The sequence below is a fragment of the Passer domesticus genome, chromosome 3, assembly GCF_036417665.1.
Source record: "Passer domesticus isolate bPasDom1 chromosome 3, bPasDom1.hap1, whole genome shotgun sequence".
Classification (NCBI taxonomy): Eukaryota; Metazoa; Chordata; class Aves; order Passeriformes; family Passeridae; genus Passer; species Passer domesticus.
Window position 1 is genome coordinate 118,990,441 of NC_087476.1, and position 24,067 is coordinate 119,014,507.

At 41.1% G+C, this 24,067-nt stretch overlaps 1 protein-coding gene across 5 annotated transcripts in view; it reads left to right on the forward strand.

Annotated features, from left to right (window-relative positions):
- Nucleotides 1–398: 398 nt before the first annotated feature.
- The window catches only part of ACYP2 (acylphosphatase 2), a 32,978-nt gene continuing 9,309 nt past the window's right edge, over nt 399–24,067 (forward strand). The window contains exons 1-3 of one of the 5 annotated variants that reach the window (XR_010359637.1): nt 399–685; nt 1,283–1,299; nt 2,716–2,825. Coding sequence is in view for 4 of the 5 variants with exons in the window: in XM_064415544.1 (XP_064271614.1) it covers nt 1,656–1,775; nt 2,716–2,825 (230 nt within the window). In the remaining variant the exon portion in view is untranslated. The other 4 variants (XM_064415543.1, XM_064415546.1, XM_064415545.1 and 1 more) reach the window with 4 other exon arrangements.

A 24,067-nucleotide genomic window follows, 5' to 3' on the forward strand; every position in this document is an offset into this window, starting at 1 on the left:
CCCTCACAGGAAGAGCTGTGCCACCCCTCGCCGTCAGGGGTTTCCCCTCACAGACGGAGCGATGTTTTCCCTCACAGGGACAGCTGTGTCACCCTTCGCTGTCAGGGGTTTCCCCTCACAAGGAGAGAGCTGTGTTAGCCCTCGCTGTCAGGTGTTTCCCCTCACAGACGGAGCGATGTTTTCCCTTACAGGGACAGCTGTGTCACCCCTCACTGTCAGGTGTTTTCCCTCACAGGAGCAGCGATGTTTCCCCTCACAGGGACAGCTGTGTCAGCCCTCGCCGTCAGGGGTTTCCCCTCACAGACGGAGCGACGTTTCCCCTCACAGGGACAGCTGTGTCACCCTTCACTGTCAGGTGTTTTCCCTCACAGGAAGAGCTGTGCCACCCCTCGCTGTCAGGTGTTTCCCCTCACAGCAGGAGCGATGTTTCCGCCCGCCGTTGTCGGCCGCTCGCTCCTCACACTCGGGGCTCTCTTCGGGGTGCCGTGGCCCGCCCCGTTTGCACGTGAGGCGGCCGCTTGCGCGGTAAGCTTGAGCCTCTCGCGCTCCCGTCCGGGCGCCGCTGGTTCGCGGAGCACCGGCGGCCGCCACAGCTGCCCTTCCTTGGCTGCTGCCATGTCCGCCGCGGCCAAAGCCTCCAGCGCACTCAAATCCGTGGATTACGAAGTGTTCGGGCGGGTGCAAGGTAATGGCGGGCTGAGGGGGCTGCCGGGCGAGGGGCGCCGCGCTGAGGCAGCGGCGGCGGCACCGCGCGTGCGCGGGGTGGGAGCGGCCTGAGGGGAGGCGGGAGCCGGCGCCGCGTTCCCGGCGGGACGGGGAAGTTTTTTGGTTGTGTGCTTCGTCTGTTTGCTTGTTTTTAAATTTTAAGTCGTTGTAAACATTCCCCCGCCCTAAGGCTCGGCTCCCCCTGGGGCACAGGCTGCTCTGTGCAGAGTAGCTCCCATTCCGCGCACTTGCGCTCGTGGCTTCTGTCAGCGCGGGTGTGTGGAAATGTCCCGCCCGTCCTTCCCGTTCACACACCGCGGCGTTTTCACTTAAATACACTTATTATTTCACTTAAGTACATGAATATGTGAATATAATAATCGTGTGGCAAAGGGAAGGCTCAGACACAAGTCCTGTTCGGTTTCCCTAATACTAACGTGGCTGAAATTTCCGTAGTAAAACACCACGGGTGACTTGTATGTGGGTCATTTCTCCTTTATATTAACTGAAATTCCTACAAGTGCAATGCTTTCACAGGACTTTAATTTTTCTTTTTTTTTTTCTTTCTTTTTTTTAGGTGTTTGTTTCAGGATGGTAAGGCAATGCTGGATTTGCTAGCTGCTTTATGGTATAATGTTTCCAGTGCTAAAAATAAGGCAGCGGGTTTGTGGAGTGTAAATATACCCAGGCTGAACTTTGGTTGGATGGTTAAGTACTCTGAGTAGACTTGAAATGGTTTTATATTAAAATAGATTTTTAGAAGCTTAATTAATGTGTTGCTTGTGTAGATTGTGGTTTGGATTACTTGTGATGTAACAACCACAAGAATGTTGTAACCCCTTAATCTTTAGGATGGTTAAATATGAAACAAGGTGTTTCAGTTTAATTTTTCGAGTGGCAACTCAGTGCCTGTATTTAAGGAAGGTTACTGTGGAAAAAAGTGGGAAAAAATGTGCTGCAAAAAAGCACTTTGTGGCTCATACCCTGAGCAAGTGATTCCAGCAGCTCTGAAGTGCAGCAGGTGGTTTTGCATTTCACAGAAACCCACGAAACAAGAGGACACAATTAAAGTAAGAATAGTGGTTTTGTCTCAAAACACTGCCCCATGCTTAATATTAAACCTGATAGATTTTATGTATAATTTATATGTGTTGTGAAATGGTGCCAAGTGGAAAGGAACAGAGGACTGCAGTGGAGTTTGCCTTGAATTTAGTTATTCTATTAAGATGAAAGGGTAAGTCCAAGCTTGCTGTGCCTTATTTTGATTTGACCTGACTGTGAACACACAGCTCAGTCCTGAGCTGCTCTGCAGTACTGAGGAAGAGGTTTGCTGCTACATTCCTGTGCTTTTGGGTAAATTAGTTGGGAGAAGCTGCTCATAATCCCCTTGGAAAACACTCTTCACAGTTAGCACCATTTTTTCATTGGCTACATCACCCCAAGGCACCTTTTATCTTTTAGAATGGGCCATACAGATCTGGAGTTTGGCTCTTGCTATTTGTGAATTTCATCACAACTGGGTGGCTGGGAAACCATAATTTTTAGGTGTTGCAGAAATATGCTTGTTTTTTTCTAGCTGTTAAATTATGGCCTTTGCTGTTGTCAGTAGAAATGCAGCAGCTGGGGGTGGGATTTAAAGGGTGAAAGTTGGGTGGAAAGGATTTGAAAGGGAGCTGGGAAGTTTGCACATGTAGCAGATTTAATGAGTTTTAAAACTGTGCTGATTGAAGGGTCAAATGAGCAGTGATAGGAGCTGTGGAAAGGCATGAAGTAGGTACAAGGGAATGGTATGGGATTAGTGGAGTCCTCTGTGATGGAAATCTTGTTCTTTTTGGAAAATGAGCTGTGCCTGCTGCAACTCCAGAGCTGCCAGGAATATCTGAGGATGAGCATCACTCATGGATTTTATTTTTTAAGTGTAGCTCTTACAGCTGGGCAAATGCAAGTGGGGGGTTAAGAGTTCTGTCTGTGCTGGCACTGACTGTCCTCTTTCATTATTTCCCAAATCAGTACACAGAACAGGAAGCCAAGAAATTAGGAGTGGTTGGCTGGGTTAAAAATACCAGCCAAGGAACCGTGACAGGCCAAGTTCAGGGCCCAGAAGAGAAAGTGAATGAAATGTAAGTATTTCTGTGTTAGTTTTTTTTCTTACTCTCATTAATTTACAAAAGTGTCTTTAATGCAAAGTGACAAGTGGATCTGTGTGTCAGTAATGTAACAGTGTTGTCATTCAGCTTTGGAGGTAAGGAGGTGCATTCTTTGAGCTGTGAACAAGTCTTTAACTTGAAAATTACTGTGTTTTCTAGTGTAACACAGTTTGTTAATGTATTTCCTTAACATCCTCATTTCTTGTGAAATGAAAAGAAAGTCTTTATTCGTGTGACTAAGGATCTGTTTTTTAATTGATCAAAACTTCTCTTGTTAAAAAAAAATTGAAGAACTTCTCAATACTTTCTCAGTCTGTGCTTTAAAAACAGTTTAAAGGATACTGGGTTTACATATAATTTTTTTTTCTGATTTAAAAAAACCCTAATACATAAATGCACATTTTGGCCAAGGCCTGACGTCTCTGCCATTTGAAAATGAGTTTTGAAGTATTTTGGTGTCTTTTAAAGAATGGGTAATAATTTTCATTATGATTTAGTTTTAAGCTCCGGGAAACTGGCAATCACTGAGGAAATGATGCCTGGAAAAACACAAAGCCTGATTGAGTTACTTCCAGCTATCATTTTTTGCATGTGTGTACAGGGAGATTGTTGGGAACTTTAAAAAATCCTTCAGGGGTTTGTTCTCTCAGCAAAGAAGGAGTGAGGGCAGAGCTTTCCTTTTCTAGATGGGAAATGAGCAGTGCACATTCTGCCAACACTTTCCCATTCAGGAATTGCTTCAAAACTGAACTTGGATGAAGAGAAGTTGGTTTTGTGCATACAAAAGTGATGCACATTCTAGTCAGGAGATTTAAATGATTTCCAGTCATTTTCCTTGGTTTTGTGCTCAACATGAGGTTCTTATCTTGGGCTGCAAAACATTTACAAAGCCAGAGAAATAACAGGTTTTTTCTTATATAAAGTTTGCACTTACTTTTTCAAAGAGTTTGTTAATATCCAGATTTCTTCGTGTTTGGTAAATTTCAATGTTGGTGCCACATTTTATTTAACTTGGAACATGAAACGGACCGCGTAAGAAACCAGGGTTTGTTTACTGTTTTTGTCCTACTTTTTCATTTAAAAACACAGATCCAGAAGAAATAAAAAGTTGTTTTCAGTTGCTTCTCCTTTATTTCATGTTGGAAATCAATGTGTTCCTCTGACGTGGGGAATAATGTGGCAATGTGAAGTCCAAGTGTGGGTTTTGGTGCATGATTTATTGAATTTGGTGTCCTGGAGTAAAATTCTGAAATAGGAAGTGTTTTCTTTGTGCCCTCCGTGCTCTTCAATATATGGAAAAGGCAGTGAGTTTATTTTTGTCATTAACTTAGTGAAGTTGCATGTGAAAAGGGAACTCTTATGTACAAACTGCTCCTTTGAAAGACCTTTATTTCTCTCTGCTGGTACTAGTGAATAATGGATCAAAATGGTCTTGAGGTTCTGAAAGGTTTTTTTTTTCAGCATTTTTTAATAATGCTATGAATTCATAATACTGTTCTCAGATTTAAGTGTTATTTAAAAACCAAAACAACAAAAGGAGGATTGCTTCTGCTGTGGGAAATGGATACAAACCAATAAGCTTAGACATATATTTGTATTCCAAATGTGATAAATCACCAGGAAAAAAAATCCATTACCAGCTGTCTATGCATGTTCTAGTTTGTATTTTAGCTTTCAGGACTTAAAGACAGTTTGATGACACTTGTTAAAAATTTGTAGCTGGTCAAAGAAGCCAAACATTCTGTAGAGGAAAAGGTGCATGTGTCAATAGTCAAATATTTCAAGAAAGCTTCCTGGTGATGTTTGTTACCCTGTGGGAATCTTTCCAGAGCAGTTTGTGCAGTGTCATTTAGACCAGTATTTTCACACTTGCCCCAGCTTTGCAATTTAACATGAAGCACAGAACAGATTAAAAATCACATGGTGATGGTGATAAAATTTGTCAGTTGTTTTGCTGGTTCTGGGTGTCTATTGTTAATGTACTTCAGGGGGAAGTAGTGAAGGTGTTTTGGTCTGTCCTAAGCAATATTTATCTTTTTATGATGATAAATAGAGTCAAGAACATGGACTAAAAGGAGTAGGGATGCCATTGGAAAGTACAGGTGTCCTACAGGTAACTAGGCAAAGCAATATAGGAGGGAGAAAGAGAGGAATAAGGGATTGAGAGGATGATAAAGAGAGGGAAAGTGTAAAAAAGGGAAAAGCCCATGAGGTTCTCCAGTGTTGCCAGAAGCATGGAGAGACTGAAAAAGCCTGCCTGTGTTCTGGAGCAGGAATGCAGCAGACCTCGAACCCAATGGTTTTCCAGCAGCTCCCCATTTTCTGTCCCTTTTAATTCTGTTTTTGTGTCAGTAATTATATTGGGGGGCACAGCCACAATGTATCCATTGCATCCTCAACCTCAAGAGGCACTGGCTTTATGTGATTTATTTTTTTTGTGCAGGCTGCAAGGTAAGATGTAACTTAGGAGGAACAAGAGAACAAGCAGACATAAAATGTCGTCATGCTGAGTTACTTTGGGAGGTGCAATGCAAAATAGTTTGCTGTGGAGCAAACAGCTGAGCAGGGGCCTCCTGCCTCTGCAGAGAGCAGTGTTACATTTTAAATCAGTGTGAACAGCTGGGGCCTGGGAAGTGCTGCTGTGCAGGAAGTTGTATCCCTGATTGGGCCGTTCACGTAGTGTTGAACATGGGAATGAATTTCTTTGGAAGTGCTGGGATGCTGATTCCACTAAAAACTGGCAAAATGTACCAACCTCCCCAAATTGCAGTGGGAATGTCACTGAGCTGCAGGAAGCCTAAAGGATAGATGAGCACTTTGAGATATTTTCCTTTCAATTTTGCATTCAGTTTGGCTTTAATGAAAGCCACCTAGATTCTCAGGGATTAGGTGACTTTATATAAAGTATTTTAAAGCAAATTTTTAAACTGAGAGATCTTGGAGAATGTTTTAAAGGGTGTTTTTAAGAAGTCTTGAGAACCTTTTACCTGTCAGCTTGTTTTGGTATCCCTTGGTTTTTAACTCTAGATGGAGCTGTTAGTTCTGAAGATCCTCAACCATTCATGCTGTTTGCAGGGAATCTATTTTTAGACTGTTGTGGTAGAATCCATCTTTTTCCTCGCTGTATTTTATAGTCCTATTCCCTTTACTGCTTCTGCTCCACTCAGATCACACCCCTTATCCTGAGATAATAAAAGCTCATTTTCAGAGAGTTTCACCTGTTAAGTCCCAAGAGAAGCAGAGCTGCACCATCTCTGTAACATAATAAGATTTTATGAAAAAGTGGCTTGCCAGCCAAGGTATGAACTGGCATAAAAAATATGATTAAAAATGGGGTAGAGGAGTGTAGTCCTCTGTTTAATTTTTTGCCCCAGGAATACTCATACCACAGGATTTTTCATTATATTATCTTGTGCTATTTCTTCCACTTTACCCCTTAAATAAGGTTGGGCTCTGCGTAGTCATGGTGGTTGTTGCCACAGCAACCTGCACTGACAGGCTGGAAGTTGCTTTCCTGGGAGAATTTTTTAGACTGCGATGACAAATTGCTAAGTTATCCATTAAAAAGGCAAGATAAGAGTCTGTGTAGAGTGTCAAATTCAGAATTTACTCCAAAAATCCAAGGTCAAATCAGGCTGACACTTGAAAATGTGAAATCTTAGGGTATTTTTTAAGCACAAGCATGTAACAGCACAGTGAGTGTTCTTCCTGTCTCTAGAGAAAGGCAGAGTTCTAAATATAGATGGCTTGTCTTGGAAATGGGTTTTAATTAGGAAACTAATGCTAATTTCATTTGAATGTTGTAATTTTTATTACTAATGTCAGTTAAAAAGAATTAAGATTTAACTGACACAAGATTTAAATTACTGTGGTGTATAAATGCATAGAAAAATCTAGTTTTTTACCATGTAGAAGAATGATACTGTGTTGTTATTATCATATTTGTTGTATCATATTTCAGTAATCAGGTGTAGGCCAAGGTTCTGGTCTGTACTCAGTGACATTGAATAAATGCCTTTTTCCCCAATGTAATTTTTTAATTGGTTGCAGAGAATAGCCCTTAAATGGAGCTAAATGCTACTGAAGATATCTGTGGGGAAAACATTCTAGCTCTTAATACCCAATTGATGTTTAGTTATAAAATGAGCAGATTTTAGTCACTGTTTTGAGTTTTTTCTCCTTTTTAAAAGGATATATTTTTAAAAGTGTTTTGCTCAAACTAGAGGTGTTGTTTAGGAGAATCCTTAACATGGATTTGCACGTGGACTTGTCAGTGAGGCAGAGAGGTGCCTGCAGGATGGCTGCAATATTCCTGGGATGTGCTGTTCTCAGGAAGCTGACAGTGACAGATTTTGGAGAAAGGGCAGAAGGAAATGAAAACCACATTTTAAAATATTTTTTTTTAACTTTGTTAAAATGCAAACCAGTGAGGGGTGTTAAATTTGTTCCCATTTATGATGGTAATGAAGAACAGTTTTTACATTAATCACTGTTGAAGGTGATTTACGGTGTTTCAGTGAATCAATAGCAAATGACAGGAAAATATGATGGGAAATTTATAATTCAGTGTGTCTCCAAATATAATATTAGGTTTTTAATATTTGATTCTATTTTTTGTTTAAAGGTAAGACTAATATATGCTGGAAAACTAAATTAGGCTATAACTTTTGTGGGTAATGAAATGGTAGATGTGATTCTTTCTCTTTTCATGTTGAATGTTTGAGGTATTAATTTCTTCTCTATAGTTATTTATTGCTTAAAATTGACAGTCTAAATTGTGAATTATTGTAGTTATTGGTCCTGTAAATTAAATTTACTGAACTGTTACTGATGATGGCCTGGGAGAAACAGCCATAAACCTTGTTCTTTGGGGTTTTTTAGTCATATGAAATTAGGTGAATGAACTCATTTGTTGTAGCAGCTGGACTGTTAAAAGCCAAGGAATGGGTCAGGTAAGTCAGAACATGGAGCTTTTGGTTCCTGAGAATCAAGTGAGCGAGCTGTTTAGCTGGAGGAGAGCTGCATGTGCTTCCAGCACAAACCCAGCAGTGGCTCATCTTGTGCAGTGTCCTAAGGGAATTCCCCCATCCTCTGTCCCTCTGGGAAAGGCTGTTTTCCCTGTGTGCCCCAGAGGTGTCCCTGTGTCCTGAAGGTCACCCAGCCCACCAGTGACAGCCAGAAATAGCAGTGGCCTCCTGGCACGGCTCCTCTGCTTTCCACGGCACTGGATGTGCCTGTTCCCTGCAATGCCTGAAACCACAAAAGCTTTTAGCCATGCTTGGGTCTTTCTGGATATAGAATAGTACCAAAAAAAAGTTTTCCACACCCCTGTTTCTTCTGCTGGAGTACAAAAATAGCTGCCTTGCATGACTTTGTAAATTCTTTTTTACAGTAGCTCTGTGGAATTGGAATGCTTTATCAAGTGTCTGCTTCCAGTTCTTCTTATCACTGAAGTGTTTTTGTTTATAGAGCATTTACCAGATATTTCTGCATGTAAACAGGTCTGAATTTCTAGGATTTTGGCTCTGGAATAAGCAGTGTTAGTGTTTGCATTGTCTTGGAAAGCTGAGAATGGCATATTGGGCAAGAGAGTTCACTTTTCTCCTGTCTCTGGTGGATGCTGCATTAATGCTCCCAAGACCTTTAGCAGTGTTAGGAGCCAAGGCTGAGTTTCCTATGGAATTCCAGATTTTTATTGGCTTTGGTGATGGGTATCTCTGGGAGCACTCAATTCCAACATCCTGGCTGCACAGTTAGAGGCAGGGGGGATTTCAAGGCTGTATTGGATTGTACTGTAAACACAGGCAAGTTGACCTGTTTGAGCACTCAATTTAGGCATTTTACTGCATAATTAGGAATCATGTGCCTCTCTTCCACACTGGGAAGTCAGGCTTCTTTCTGCTCAAAATTAATGTTTACTAAACCATAGTAACTCTTCTATGAAGGATTGGTTGAGCTTTGTGGGAGACTGATTTTAAAATAAAATTTACAATATAATGCATGATTTCTACTGGGAGCTTTTATTCTTTATTTATGCTTTCTTTAATGCTGCTAATTTTTATGGTTTAGCCATATGTAATGCTTTTTTATTTCCAAAGTGAAGGTGTTCTGTTACTGCTGATGCAGTAGGATGTGGTACAGTTCAGTGCCATTCATTTGGCTTTTTGTGCTGAATAAAGTGTTTAATGTATCTTTAGTGCTCCACCACAACACTTAGAGAGACATTAATGAGTAAAAGTCAGCTTAAACTAGGATTTTTAATTGCTTTTGTTATTTAGTTTAGCAGGGTGGCTAACTGTGCACACAGTCAAAAATAGATCTTTGGCAACAAACTGGTAATTATCAATAAAAACATGTACTTAGTGTTGGTTTCCTGGAAACCTATTCTGGATGGGATGCTTCAAACAAGTTCCGAAAATACAAACCAACTCATGTGACTCTTAAAGAACAAGTTCAGAACTGCAATTTTTTTGCTTTCCTTTTGGTGTGCTGATATTTGAGAATTACTGAGCAGGGAACAAGCCTGTTATGACCATTTTTCTATCTGAAGGGTGTTATTCTGGGTCTGGAGGTTTGTGTTAGTAATCCACAGGAGAAAGCAACATTAAACTAACATTGGAGTTGCATAATGTGAGGATGAGAAGACCTCTGTGGGGATGCTGCTGCTGTCCCCAGAAGGGGTGCCACAAGTGGGCTGACATTCAGGTGAAGCTGCTCCTGGTGGGAAATCAGGAGGGAATGTTCTCCAGGTGTATTAAATCTTGTGTGTAGTACAGCAGGAGCTCTCCCACAGGAATGCCAAGGTGGATCCCAAATGGAAAACATTGGCCACACTTGACCAGGAGCCCTGTGCTGAGGAGGTGGATTCATTTCTGAATTTGCTGGTGTAATTATGCACAAATCATCATTGTTGCTGCTGATCATCTCAACGTTGTGGTGGTGAAAAGTATTTTCTGTGAGACTTCAGCACTTTCTTAGCCAGGTGAATGTAAGACTGGAAGCAAAATCTCTATTCCTTATGCCATGTTAGCCAGAAAGGGAGAGGAAGCTACTTCCAGCTTTTATAGGGAAAGAGCTCTGAAGCCTGTTGATGTTTTGTTTTATTCCTTAATTACCGTCGTCGTGCTTTAGTTCATTGGCAAGCTGTGTTCAGTTTATTTACCATGTTTTTGTCAAAAATGAGTATATTTCACACTTATGTACTTGAGATACACCATTTGCCAACAGCAGAAAAATCAAAATTGCTTCTGGTGCTGCTCTTCCCTCAGCCACTATTGGAGCATTGCAGAAAAAAAAAAAAAAAAAAACAAAACCCAAAAAAAAAGTCTCTGGGTATCTTGATTATATAACTCAATTTTACCTTGTTCTTTTTCCTCAGTTCCTCCCTCCCTCTACTCCCTGGTCTGACTCCACAGAAATATGATGTTTATTTGTTTAAGATGGTGCCCTGAGATGTTTCCCTTGAACTGTGCTGGATGTCACCAGCTATCCTGCAGAGTTAATATTGGTTTTGGTGTCTTTGTCTTTATGTGGCCCCTCTGAAGGGGGATCCTGAAGTCTCTCTAGAGAGAATCATTTAGAGAAGTCCTTGGGTTTGGTCTGTCAGCCTTTTGCTCTCCAGCTGATTTACTGTAGTCACTCTGTGAGTGGATGAGAAGCTTTCTTTTCAAAGCTGGTTTTCTTGGAGATGTTTTTTCCCTAGCTGGGGTGAAGCAGCTGGCTGGGCTCATCTATAATGAATGCTCTGCTTGTGTACCTTCAGTGCTTTCCACTGGTGTTCACTTTTGTGCTCTGCTCTTGTGAATGCTCTGGGCTCTTCCTGCTGCTGAAGGAACAAAGGAAATCAGTCTGCCAAGTGTTCAGAACTTCATGGGGGGGTGGGGGGGAAGGCAGAGTTTTTAACTTAGGAAAAATAAGTCAGGCATTAAATTTAATTAATGCCCAATTTAGAACTGGGCAGCTGATGCTCAGTTTGAGAAGTTTCCTTGAACTCCCAATGGATGTTCTGGTAGGAGAGGATCCTGGGCAAGGAGTTTTCCTTCCCTTTTTTACCCTCTAGAGCTGTAGAATTTTAATATGTGCCAAAAAAGAAACCCATTTGGAACAAAATCCCAATCCATTCCTGTTTACAGATCTCCCAGCAATTGTTTAATGATGTTTTGTTCATCATACTTCTAGATCTGAGTACCATAGAGGAGCTCACCTGAAACCATCACACTCCATAAATGCTGATCCTGAGCATCTGTCCCTGCTCACTGTATAATAAAAACCCTTCCTTGAAATTAGATTTTAATGTCAGTGCTAGGCAGCACAATTCTACCCCCCTGTTGGTCTGGATATGGTTAAAATTATCTTTAATTTTAGATGGTGATTTGCAGGGTAAATTTCAAGAGTTTAGGGAAATGTTTGGCTTCTAGGAGGGATGGAGAAAAGCAGCTGCCTGCTGCCAGTCTCAGATCTCCCTGACCTGCCCTGCTTTTCCAGGCTGTGGATCCAGGAGCTGGAGCCTAGAAACTGAGATGTTCCTTGGCAGTCAGAGGGCTGCAGAGCTCCTTTTGTTGGAGTGAAGGCTCCCAGCAAACTGCAAATTGAGTTCCTTTTGGAGGTGAATCTGTTCACCCTACAGCAAATCAGTGTTCCAGGGAATAACATCTGTAACCTGATTCTGGTTGGGAATGCACAAAGAGATGGAATTTTGCTGCTGCTCCCTGCTTTGCTGGAAAAGTGCTTGAGCAGTGTCACTCCACCTCAGGGATGGGAAAACCCCTTTGCTGTTCATCACACACATCACTCCTTGTGGCTACCTGTGTTTTAAAAAGCCTTGGTTGGGATGTGATCAAGATCTGATGGATTTCTGTGTTTTCCAGATTTCTGTCCTGTCCAGCTCACACAACCCTTGGGTGGTTTTGTGTCCAGTTCAGCTGCCAGGACCTGCTGTTACCCAGCCTGGGGGGGTTGATGCTCTTACTGCAGTCTGTGATGTCCTAAATGCCAAATCAGCAGCAATGCAGTGCAACTTCAAAAACCAGAGTTCATATTTGCTTTTTGGCATTGTATTGAGCTGAAATTGAGAGCCATGAAGGAACTACCTAAATTTGGAATGGGGGTTTAGACAAAATTTGGTAAATACTTGTTTTTAAAATTCCTAGTGCAAGTGTGAATGAAAATTGAAGATTATTTTGGTGAGTAGTTACACATGGATTACTCCAATGCTGTATGTGGAGGAACTAGGGCACAGAGCAGCATCAGTACAGTCTTTCATGGCAGATTTGTGGTGGAGCTGAGAGGCAATGTGGGAGTGTTGATATCCAGTCCTGTGCTAATCCTTGGAACAGAATTTCTTCCTGTAAATTGTTGGGGCTCTGTGCATCGGTTAACTAATGTCAGTGAAGCACTGCCCAGAATTTCAGGGTGTATTATGTGCTTATTTAATTTCCAGTAACTGCTTTTGGACTGCTGCAAGCCCCACAGCTGCATTATTGTATCAGCTGATTCCTCCTGCCCAGATGGAGCTGTTGCTTTCTGCCAGATCCAGAAGAAATCCATCTTTCTAATCTCAAAATGTTCAAGAGTACAATGAAAAAAAACCTGATAGGCTGGAGTCAGTCAGTGTCTCATTCTGCTTTATCAACATGAAATTCCTACTACCAAGAAACAGATAGTAAAATTAAGGAATAGAGCCAGAGAATGAGAATGTGCTATAGGATTCCATTTGTTAATTAGTACTGAGGGTAGCTGGTTGGCTCAGTTGCACAGAAATTCTGGTGCTGACTGGATTCAAGTTGTTCTCTGTTCCCTTCACCACTCTGCTCTTTGCTCTTCTGGTCCTGTAGTTTAAAACAAAACAAAACTGTTCAACTTTCCTTGTTAGTAGCTATAAAATACAAACATGCCCTTTGCAGTTCTCACACCAGAAGTGAAGCAATTGTTATATGCCAGCTGGCTTTTTTTTTGTTGCTGTTAAATGCTAGCATTAATAATAATTAACTTGATAATTACATAGAAATTTTTGTTCTGGCTCATGTCCATGTGGATAGTATGGGCAGAAAATGCAGTGTGGAGTGGAACATACAAGCAATTAATCGTTTCAGTGAGTACTTGTAAACAAGGTCAGCTCAGCAGGCCTCCAGGAAATCTCTTCTGAAATGTGATGCTCTCTTCATTATCCTTTTAGAGGGTGTTGGTGTAGGACCAGAGGAGCAGCAGGATTTCTCTGCCATGGGCTCTGACTACACACAGCAAGTTTTGGAGGGCTGGTAGACCCAGAGGTGGACGTTAAAAAACCCCAGACCTGCAGTATTTTATTAGAACTGTGTATTATTCTCATTTGAAAATTGCTGTTTTGCCTGAGTTTAGTCACAGTTATGCAGGCTAACAAAAATTATTTAAATTGATGTCTGGTTTAATATTTTACTAATATCAAATGGGACGTGTCTGGTTTGGAATAATAGGAGTGTGTGGAAGGCTGACAACCTTGGTATTTATTGAGTCACATGTTCTGAGAAATGCTAAATATTTTGCTTGGTGTTGTTAAATAGAATTAAAAATCATCTTGAGTTTTGTAGTTGTCAGACATGCAAGCCATGCCTGCTGGAGACCTGGGAATTGCCAAGTCTGGAGCACGTGGGGCTCAGGCATGAAGCAGTGTGGTGGTGGCAGAGGTGCCTGGGACTTAAAATGTCCCCTGGCCATCTGGGAGAGGAAGCTGGAGCTCTGGTTTGGTGCTGGGACCTGTGCTGAAAATCCTTCCTGCTGGAGACCTGCCCAATGCCTTTGCCCTGAGGAAACCACTCTGTGTTATTAGCTCTCCTCTTCCTAATTATCCTCCCAAATGGAGATAAAAAATGAACTTAATGGCTTTAGCTGGAGTTCTGCATGGAAATTTGTCTTCTCCCAAGGGGATCAAGTCGCTGGGAATGTGACTCCTATAGAAAGGCCTAAAAGAGGTCTGTGTTACCATGGGGTTTGAAAATAGAACTTCCTGAGATTCTCTAAGTGTTTTTCCAGCTGATGTGGCTTTCCAGAAGGGTGACCTTCACCTTGAGATGCATGTCTGAGTGCAGAGTCCAGGTGCCTGCAGTGGGATTGTGCCTGTGCATATCTCCTTGGCTTGTTATGGGAAACACTTCCCTCACTCCTTTGGCCTGTTTAAATCACAGCGTGTGCTTTGAGACGTGGGGGACTGGACAGAAATAGAATATTCTTTGTTCTGGGCCAGGTGATCTGTGCTGCCTATCCCAGTGCTTCCAGTGAATAGCAGGAATGGATGTGCCAGAGCACTGAAGGCAGGGGCTGTGCAGCCTCTTGGGTTATGTGGGGTACTGTCCAGGGCAGCCAAGTGTTTGTTTGCAGGGTGGTTTTCCTGGCAGGCACCTGTTTATTGTGGCTGTTGTTAGAGAGGCCCTCAGAGGACAAAGAGGGAAAGGACAGAGTTTGTAGTCAATGATGTGTTGATGCCAATGAAGTTATACCTGGTATGCAGCAAGTGTTAACTTTGAACAGCTGTCTTTAGGTAGGAATAAGTTCTCTGATCCACACTCTCAAAATACAGAATGGGCATGTTGTGCTGGTCACAAGATTGGGCAAATCCTCCCGTGGAAGCTGGTGTAGAAAGGGACACAGGTGCCTTGGGCTGCCCGAGGGTGGAACACACAGTCCATTTCCAGGGAGTGTTGATGCCACTTGTTTGGAGCTCTGTGGTTGGTAACCCTGTTCTCAGCCTGCCTCCCTGCTCTTAGTGGATCAGCAGGGAACGTGCGAGTGGCTTTTGGAATTCATCTCAAGGTCACATCTAAACACAGGAGAACAAAAGGGAAGGACTGTCATACATTTCCCCTAGTCTAGGCAAGAGCACAGTATCCTCTGTATGGCTTTTATACAGCACTCCTGGGATTTGCTGAAGAGCAAGGAATAAGGTGAAGTCCTCTAAATGCTGGATAAAAGAAAATATTAGTTCTGGTTCTGTAACCAGCTCAAAAAGCAGAGAATAAGATAGGCAGGACAACCAGGTACTTCTATTTTTGTTGGTGATTCTGTCCCTCTGCAGGAGAGGGAAGAGCAGCTGTTTTGACACCAGCAGACACTGAAATACAGGAACACTTTTGTGTCCTGGCTCCATTCCAGCTTGACAGGAAGCAAGATCCTCTGGTGGCAACTTGAGTTGAAGTTTTGGTTATTTTATATCACTGTAATGTGGCAGAGTGACTGGATGACAAAGAAATTCTGTGTTGACATTTAAGCTGTCCAGTGATGAATAAAAAAGAAAAGCCTCAGGAAGGAGGTTTTCAAGTCATATGGGTCTTGATGAAAAGATTTTTAAAGAAAGTTTAACAATTAAATTCCCCTAGGAGAAAGGTTTGTAACTTAAAAAATTATGCCAAGAGGGCTGTTGTTCTACCAAATAACTTCTGATGTGTTTTAGTTGCTGAATAAAAAATGTGTCTAGAAAAGGAGTTTAGTTTTAGCTAATTATGGGGAACGTGGTTTTTTAATCTGTTTTCAGGCACTGATAATGTTTAATTCACTAATGACTCAGTGATAGCATCCTGATTCACTGCATTGCTAATTGAACATTTGTGACAATACTTTTTTTCTTTTTGATCAAGGCCCAAGGCCTCAGTACAAAACTATTCTATAGGAGTTGAAATTCTGTTTTAAATAAAGGTTTGTAGCCTTCCATATTGCATTGTTGAGATAATGCCAAAACCCAAAGGCAGGCAAACATCTGAATTTTGGTTTAATTATCTCAGATTTCAGCTGGTCTCATGATTTTTTGGCAGTTGATTAATAAATCTGAACATGAGGGATTATTACTAATCCTTAGTGAAAAGGAGATAGTAAGAGTATTATGAATAATTTCCAGGTATTTCCTACTCTGTTCAGGTTCATTGCACACTTTGCTGCTTTGGTGTCTAGCTCTCCTAATTAAAAAATGCTAAAGATAAGACAATTATATTCAAGTACGGCCATGATATATTTAAGTCTTACCTTTTTTTTTTATCCAACACAGTGTGATACTGATGACAAATGAGAAAAAGCAGATCCTGAATCAGTGATGGATCATTTCCTGCAGTCTGTCTTTGGACTGTGGAGGTTTTTTGTCTTAGCAGGTAGGGATGTAAAATGTAATTCAGACACTCAGGGAAGACAGAACAAAGGTTTTGTTCCAAAACCATGTAACTTGGCCTTGTTTTCAGTGTATTCCTGCAGTAGTTACTTGGGGGTAGTCACAGAGCTGTGTTGGGCATTTCTCCAGTTAATTTTGTCTTGTTTAGTTTCAAACACAAAGCAAAAAATGGACAACGTTTGGATTTTTTTCCTTGGGTTCTGCCTGTTTGCAGTTTCTGACAATCCCTAGTTTGAAGAACAAAACTGGATGCATTTGAAATTGGCCTTGAAAAGGGTCTTTGGGACTGAGCACGTTCTCCTTGGCTTTCCCTTCAGAACTCTGTAGGGTTTAAGAGGTGCCAAGGAGCCATTTTCCAGCTGACCTGGCATGTACAGTGTTGTTACTGTCAGGAAAGTTTGGTTCAGAGTGGAGCTCCCTCCTGTGCCCTTGCAAAAATGGCCCTGGGAGCAGCCCTGGTTTCATTTTTCCAGCTGCATTTGCCATTTCCAGAGCTTATCCTGAAGTCATGGCTCACCTCTGACTCATCGTGCAGAGGTTCCCTGGAGTCCTGAATTTTCCTGAGTCAAAACAACCCTTGGGTCCTATCTACAACAGCAGAGACTGTCAGTTGTGTAATGATTAACACATTGGGTCAGTGGCAAGCTGAGGAATTGTACTTACTTTAAAAAAAAAAATCACCTTCATCATCACTCAGGGCAATAGGGTATCAGGACACAAAGAATCATTGGGTTTGAGACAGGAAATGTCCTAATATTATTATGGAAAATGTGTTGTGAATGAGTCAGGAATTGTTTGGATGCTTGTCTCTCAGCTTCTAAGGTACTATTTTTTAGAGATTTCTTTTGTGAAATTATTACAGGCAGGAACCTGAAAAGAGGGCTGAAACAGCCAGGAAAATGTGGTGATGTCCAAAATTTCTGCCAATGCCACTAATACTGGACAGAGTGAAAAGCTGAGAAACTCTTGATGTCTTTGAAATGTTTTCATTCCTTTGAAAGGAATGAAAACATCTTTGCCCAAAATTTAATATGTGAAATTCCAGGACCATGATGCTGATACAAGGGGTCAATCTTCAGTGGAAGGACTTTGAAAATTCTCTTTTCTACAGCATATAAACTTTCTTTTCTACAGCATATAAACTTTCTTTTCTACAGCATATAAACTTTCTTTCCCTATTCATTGTGTTAAAGAATACAGTTGATTAGAGGCTACTTACACATCTCCTCATCAGACTCTGGGCCTGCAATGCAGAAATGGGAGTATCCAAGATCTCTTTCAGTCATAAATTCTAAAATTAAACCATGCAGTCATTCTGCCTTTGTCTCTAACTCTTCACCTTATCCAGAGGTGGGAAAAGCTTCTCCTTGACCAGCTGGCCTGTGTTCCTCTTCCTTGCTCTCCCTGACACACTTCATTTCTGATTTTTCTCATTTGCTGTTCTGAGTCACAGCTGACATCTCACTTCTCCTCTGCTGGAAGCTGCATTTCCTCTGTCACTGGTACAATGTTTTTGGCTCTGTGTAGCTATTAATAAAAAGAAAAAATTAAGTGCTTGTATTTGGAGGATTTGATTCTTTTGTCATAAAAAAATAATTAAATCCTTGTTGATGTGGCTTTGTAGTTCAGTGTTTTTACACTAGATGTCAATCTACTTGCATATGTGGAAGTTACTATTTTGTGCCTTCTAGATATTTCTCTCAGCAACTCCCCTACAAAAATGCTGCTTTCCATCTGCTTTGCAGGAAAATCAATGCCAGGAGAAAAGGGATGAGTTGAAATATTGATTTTCTTTTGGTGGCTGATGTTGGACAGGACTTTTGCAAATAAGACAGCAGTTTTGGGGTTGTCAAGTGTAATTAAAATCACTTATTTCAGAAAAGCTGGTTGACAGCTTTAATGGAAAATGAAATTTCAGCCAGTGTAGAGAAACTTGATCCAGGTCTTATTTCTTAATCTTTCCCCCTCTTTTCAAACACCATTCAGGGTTTGATTGAAATAAGATCTCTGAGTTTAAAAAAGCATTTCCCACTTTGCCATTGCAGACCCAGTGTTCCAATGACTTGTTTAGGAATAAATGGAACTAATTCCTGCTAGGAATGCAGAATTCAGTGAGTGATGTGGAAGTTTCTTGTCACAGAGCAACTAATAATTATTAACTGCTTTTTAATATATAACTCCTCATTAAATTAACCTCTTCCCTTGTGTTACAGCTTCATTTCTGTGATATCTTCTGCCTCTTCTGAGAGGCCCCAGAGTATAAAAGCTTTTTTTTCCTAGTCAAGAAGTGTTTAAAACTTGCTTTGATTTGTATTTGTGGAAGATGAACCAAGATGATGTTTTATGTTATGCTACGATCCTATATGTCATTATTTTTTAATTTTTGGAGTGCACATCAGTGCCTTATTAATACAGTTTTCTAGGATTTTCTTGAATATATTAAAAATTCCAAACCTCATTGAAGAACCAAGCTGGCTGGAATTTCTAGTCATTTGAAGCACTATATGATTTAGAAATCAGTTCAGAAAGGGAAAGAATATATTCAACATGGCAGTAAAACAGAGAAGCCAGACAGAGCATCATGCCTTGTTAAAGTTACATAAGAATTTTAAATATGCAGAGACTTCAAGAGTTTGTGCTTCTTCATTATGAACTTGGTTTCTGATGAAGAGTGAGACAGGCCTGAATTTCTTTAACTCATGAACTTTAACTTTTTAATTTTTGTGAGGTTTTTTGGTTTGAAAATATTAAAAGGCTCTTTGCTGCCCAGTCCCACTTGTTAGCTCAAAATGCTTTGAGCTCCTGGAAAATGTAAATTTCTAATTTAGGATTTTTGAAGGGTTTACTGAAGTCCTGGGTTTTTGACTGGAGGTTCCTGAAAAGTGTATGGGAGAAGGTGACCTTTACAGTTATGCATAATTTATTTGGTGTTATTTCATAGGGCTTAAGAGACTTAAATTTGTGTGAAACAGCTGCAAAAAGTGGTGAATGTATATAAAGTAATAATTAATGAAGAATCATTTGCTTTACAAAAAAATCCTTTTGATGAGCTGGGATGATTTGTATTCTCTAGCAACAGTTTCCTTGTCTGAAAGAATTTTGCCATAAGGGAAGTGTTTTGCATTCCTTAGCAAACACAATCTCTCCCAGGATTCACTGAAGTGCCCTGAAGAACTGTAAGTAATAAGTAATTGCTTGGTACCTGGAATTTTCTTTGAAACTGGATTTATTTTAAAAACATATCAGGAAAGGGTGCAGTTTGAATGTTGCATAGTAACATTATGGAACAGATTTAGGTCCTCTTTATCACATTTTACATCAAAATCCCCAGCTTTGAGCTCTGTTGCTTTGGTGCAGCCTACAAAGTGATTTTTATAGAAGCACAGGAGTGGAAAGTGTACCCAGTTCTTTGATTCTCTTCCATGTGTGAGGATGGGGATTGAAAGGAATTGGGGATTGTCACCTGTCACTTGGTGCCCCTCACACACTGGAGCTGTTCTGCCTCTCCCTCCTACAGACTCCTCAGCAGCCAAGGAACCTCCTCAGGAGGTTTGGGGTGGTGCCCTCATTCTGCATGGACTTCTGCCAACCTGCTGGATATCAGCTCTGCAGAGAAGGACCTGGGGATCCCAGTGGGCACCAAGGTGTCCCTGACCCGCAGTGCTGTGGGGGCCAGGAAGCCTGAAGGGACTTGGGATGCACTGGAAGAGCACTCCCAAAAAGTCAGGGAGGGAATCCTGCCCCTCTGGCCAGCCATGGGAGGCACATCTGGAGTGCTGTGTCCAGTTCTGGGATCATCAGGACAGGAGGCACAGGGAGCTCCTGGAGCAGGGCCAGTCATGGCTGTGAAGATGAGGAAGGGCCTGGAGCATCTCTGTGCCCAGGAGAGGCTGAGGGAGCTGGGAAGGGCCCTCAGCCCTGGGTGTCCCTGTCTGCAGGGACCAGGCTCTGATCCAGGGGGCCCAGCCCTGGCACAAGATGAACAGGAAGGAAATGATTCCACCTGGGCAGGAGGAAGAACTTCTTGGAATAGTTTGTCCAGAGAGGCTGCAGAGTTTTTATCTCTGGAGATGTTCCAGAGCCAGCTGGATTTAATCCTTTGTTGTGTGCTCTGGGATGATGGACTGAGGCACTGTGGTCCTTTTTCACGTCACCCATCCTGGGATTCCAATTCTGCCAATGTTGATGCACATGGTGGCTGTATGGAGCATAAAACCAGTGGATGTGGAGCTCAGGTGTTGTGGGGAGCTGTTGCTCTGCCTTGATCTGTGCAGATTTAGGCACACTGGTCTTGTTCATACTCTGCCACATTTGACTCTGCTCTAAACCTGTTTTTTAGGTTTCATCTGTCTTTTTTGCTGAGTTCCTAAGTCAGCATTGTGCCACCAAGCAGCAGAGTGCTGGGAGCATACAGCTGCCATTTAAGGTGTGCAATGGACTGGAGATATGGCAAGGTAGCCTTGATTTCTAAGGGTGGTGAAGAGAGACAAAAAGGCTCATCCACATAGAACTGAATAGGAAAGCTACTCCTTACTCTGAATTAAGTGCTCCCTGCACCCTCTTTAGGTCTGGTGTTCAGCCAGGTTTCCATCAGAGTTCTGTGGCTGCTCTGTTTAAATGTGGCAGCTTTGAGCTGCTTATGGTTCATGTTAAAGCTGCAGCCATGCAACCATTTTTGTCCCATGTGCTCGTGGTAAATGTAATTGTGTTAAAATTATACATGCAGATAAAGGCCTGAATTGTTTATGCACAGTTTTCTGTTCTGGTAATTGGTTCTCCTTAGGGTTCTCCCTGTTTGTTTTCTAATTAGTCTTGTAAGGCTTGTGAATGTGTTTAGGTGGAATAAAGAGGTTTTATCTTCTGCCCTGTTGCTTTAGGGTTTGGTCAGTTGCTGTTTTCTGGTCTCCCCAGTCATTTATCAGTTGTGTACCTGGGAACAAAGTGTGTCGTTTCCTAATAAATCAGTGGTTTGTGTTTTGTGAAAGATGGGGAATTGTCATCCTGCTACCAGTTCTTGGGAGCCATCCAACACTTTGCATCTGTGAGTGCTGTGGGGTTTGGAGAGAATCTCCTCCAGCAATTCAGAGTGCTTGTTCTTGATCTCCAAATTTAGGGAGAGGAGTCCAAGTTTGATTTCACTAAAACTTGATTAGCTGGGCAGGTTTTTCTGCCTGTGTTTTTATCCTTTTGCTGCTGCAGGAGTGAGGCAAAGCAGAACATATTAATATTTAATGAAATTTTCTGGATCTCAACTGTAATCGTGTTGCTTTTTATCTGGAGGTGTCACTCCTTGAAGTTCCTGCTGGATTTCTTTGTCTGAGAAGCTCAGCCCAGATTTCTCAAACTGGTAGATTTAATCCTTGAGTTAGTTAGATTACCAGTTGTTTGGGTGTATTTGTAGTGGATCAGACTCTTGGCTTTAAAATATTTATAAATTAATATACAGAGTAGAAAATTACTGTAGTGGTTAGGTATCCTGGATGGTCACTGAGCTACTTCTTAACATACACCTTGAAGATCAAGGACCCTTAAGAACTGGACCCATCAATACTTAGGAATTTTGGGGCTTTGTCTTCCAGCATTGGGAAAGGTAAGTAATTAGCAATGTCCAACAGTTAAAGCTGGGGTGAAAATAATGATTTAAAGCTAAAATTTAGAGCTAAATTTAAAGCTAAAATCTTTAATTGGAGTTTTATATGAGAGGGTTAAAAATTAAAGAAACGTCATACTATTTTTCTGCATACTGCATCAATATATGGATAAATGAGCAAAATTGCATAAAGAAGGTTGTTTCTATTGTGAAGTCAAAGGAGAATGAAGGAACAGAAGCATTTACAAGACAATAGTAGATCATCTGTCAATAATTGAATCATGAACTTGTTTCCATTGTTTCAGTAAACAAATAAATATGTAGGCAAGCCTGTATTGTCCTACTAAGTTTAAAGCCAAAATGGATGTTTTAATTAAATAAAAATCCTTCTTGCTGCTTTATATTATGGGGGAAAGTTGTTCTCTGGTAGAGATGCATTTCTTTACTTGCAGTCACCTTCCTAATAACTTCTCTGCTTTTTTTCTTGTAGCAAAGGAGCTGGAGAGCCATGTGGGAATTTTGAACTTGTAATGCAAGGTTCTGGCTTTATTTGGTCCCCACAGTCCACACACAGAATTTTAGACAAGGGCAGGAAAGTGGTTGATGTAATTTGAGTTATTTAATAATTTGCAAGTTCTGTGGCCAAATGCCCTTGATTGCAAAGAAAAGTGATGCAGCAGCTCTGAGTTAGGTTTGTTATGGCATTGTGTGTTTAATGCTTGGTACCAGCATTACAGGTGTTCACTGGCTAATGAGTTCCTAGAAGCCCTTGTTGACTGGGTTCTGACCAGATCTGACATCTGTTGGCTTCTCAGTGCCAGGATTTCCAGTCTCCTGGAGGAGTTTGGTTTGTCTAAATAATTGAGTGTGTCTGTCCAAGAGGAAATGTGCTCTGGTGATTGGTATCCAGGAGTTTGAGGGATGTCTTGTTTTAAAACTCAATGTCTTTGGAATTGGAAACCTATATGTGGTTGAGAACATATTCTATGTGGAGTTGTCACAGTTAAGATTAGCTTTTTATATATTTTTACTCTAGGTATAAATGCAAATTTGCCCTCAGCAGGATCTATTCACACAGTAGCAGCAGTTGTGCTGCTTCAGATGTCTTTGCGTGTGTGTTTGCTGGTGAAAATTCCAGCAGAATAAGCAACCACTCATTTCTCCAAACACAGGGGAAGGATTCAGCATGATGTAAGAAATGGGACTGCCTTTGCACTCCTGTCTTAGTGCTGTGCTGAAGGAAATGGCAATTATTCCTGCTTGTTGATATTATCAAGGATGAAATGATGTTTCTGTGCCTTTGGAAAGACTTCCAGTGATTCCTCCTTTTACTGGTACCCAGTCTGAGAGCCTGGAATGTGACTCACAGAGGTGATGTGCTCTTGAGCTCCTTCCTGATCTCAGTTTGGTGGTAAAATCTGTCATATCATCATAAATATTCATAAAACTCCATCCTTATCTCAGAGTGGGAATTCCTGGAGGCTTTTAGTGCCTTTATCTGGAGGCAGATCTATGGTCAAGCCACTCTCTTCATCCCACACATGCTCTGTCCTGAATTTCAGTGCAGCTGCTGTGAAGTTCATATTTAACTGATATGATTTATATAGTGTTTGGACTGTTTTTTCAGGACAGTCAGGCAGCTTGTTTTTATAAAAGCATGATGACATTAATTGTTCTGACATGAATTTTGTGAAATTACTTTTTCACAGCAGCTCCCCCAGTCATACACTGCTAATGTTTGGAAGTTTGCATAATTCCTCCTATAAATTATTACTTTTGTTGTTTTGCTTCAAAGGTCTTGGTGTTGCCAAAAACTGAAAACATCTTTTATTCTCTGTGCACTTAGAAATGGTCAAATAAACCCTGAGCAAAAGCAAAGAGCCTGAGCTTGCCTTTTGGGAGGTTTTATTCTAGGAATGCCTCTGTGTCTTCTGTGCAAGAGCTTCAGCTCCCTGCCTTTGGAAATCTGTCAGTGAAAGCACTAAGGAGCTTCAAGTTGACTGTGAAATGAGTTGAGGGCTTTTCTGAAATACTTGTACATAAATTTCAGTAAAATGAGCCACTAGTTAGATTTGTGTCTTTCAAGGATTTTTTTGTAGTTCTCAATTCACATCCCAATCCATGTAGCTCCTGGAGCCAGACTCCATGGGAAAGCCATAAGAAGAATTTCAAAAAGGGGGAAGGGAAAAAAAGAATATGGCATAAATTACAGAAAACAAATGAGATGTTTGATACTTCTTGACAGACCCTGAAGCTTGGAGGAAAAATGGAAAAAAAAAAAACCCAGGAAGATGGAGTTTAGGAACATATTTATGCTTTGCCAATAATTCTCTTGTTACCAAGCATCTCACAAAATATCAAAACCTGCTGTATATTAAGGAATTATGAAGCATAAAAAACAAAATTTAAAATTTCTGCAGGACAAGGTACTTACAAATAGTTACTAACAAGTTCTATTTGGGAATACTTACACAGTACAAAATAGACTTCCAAATATGG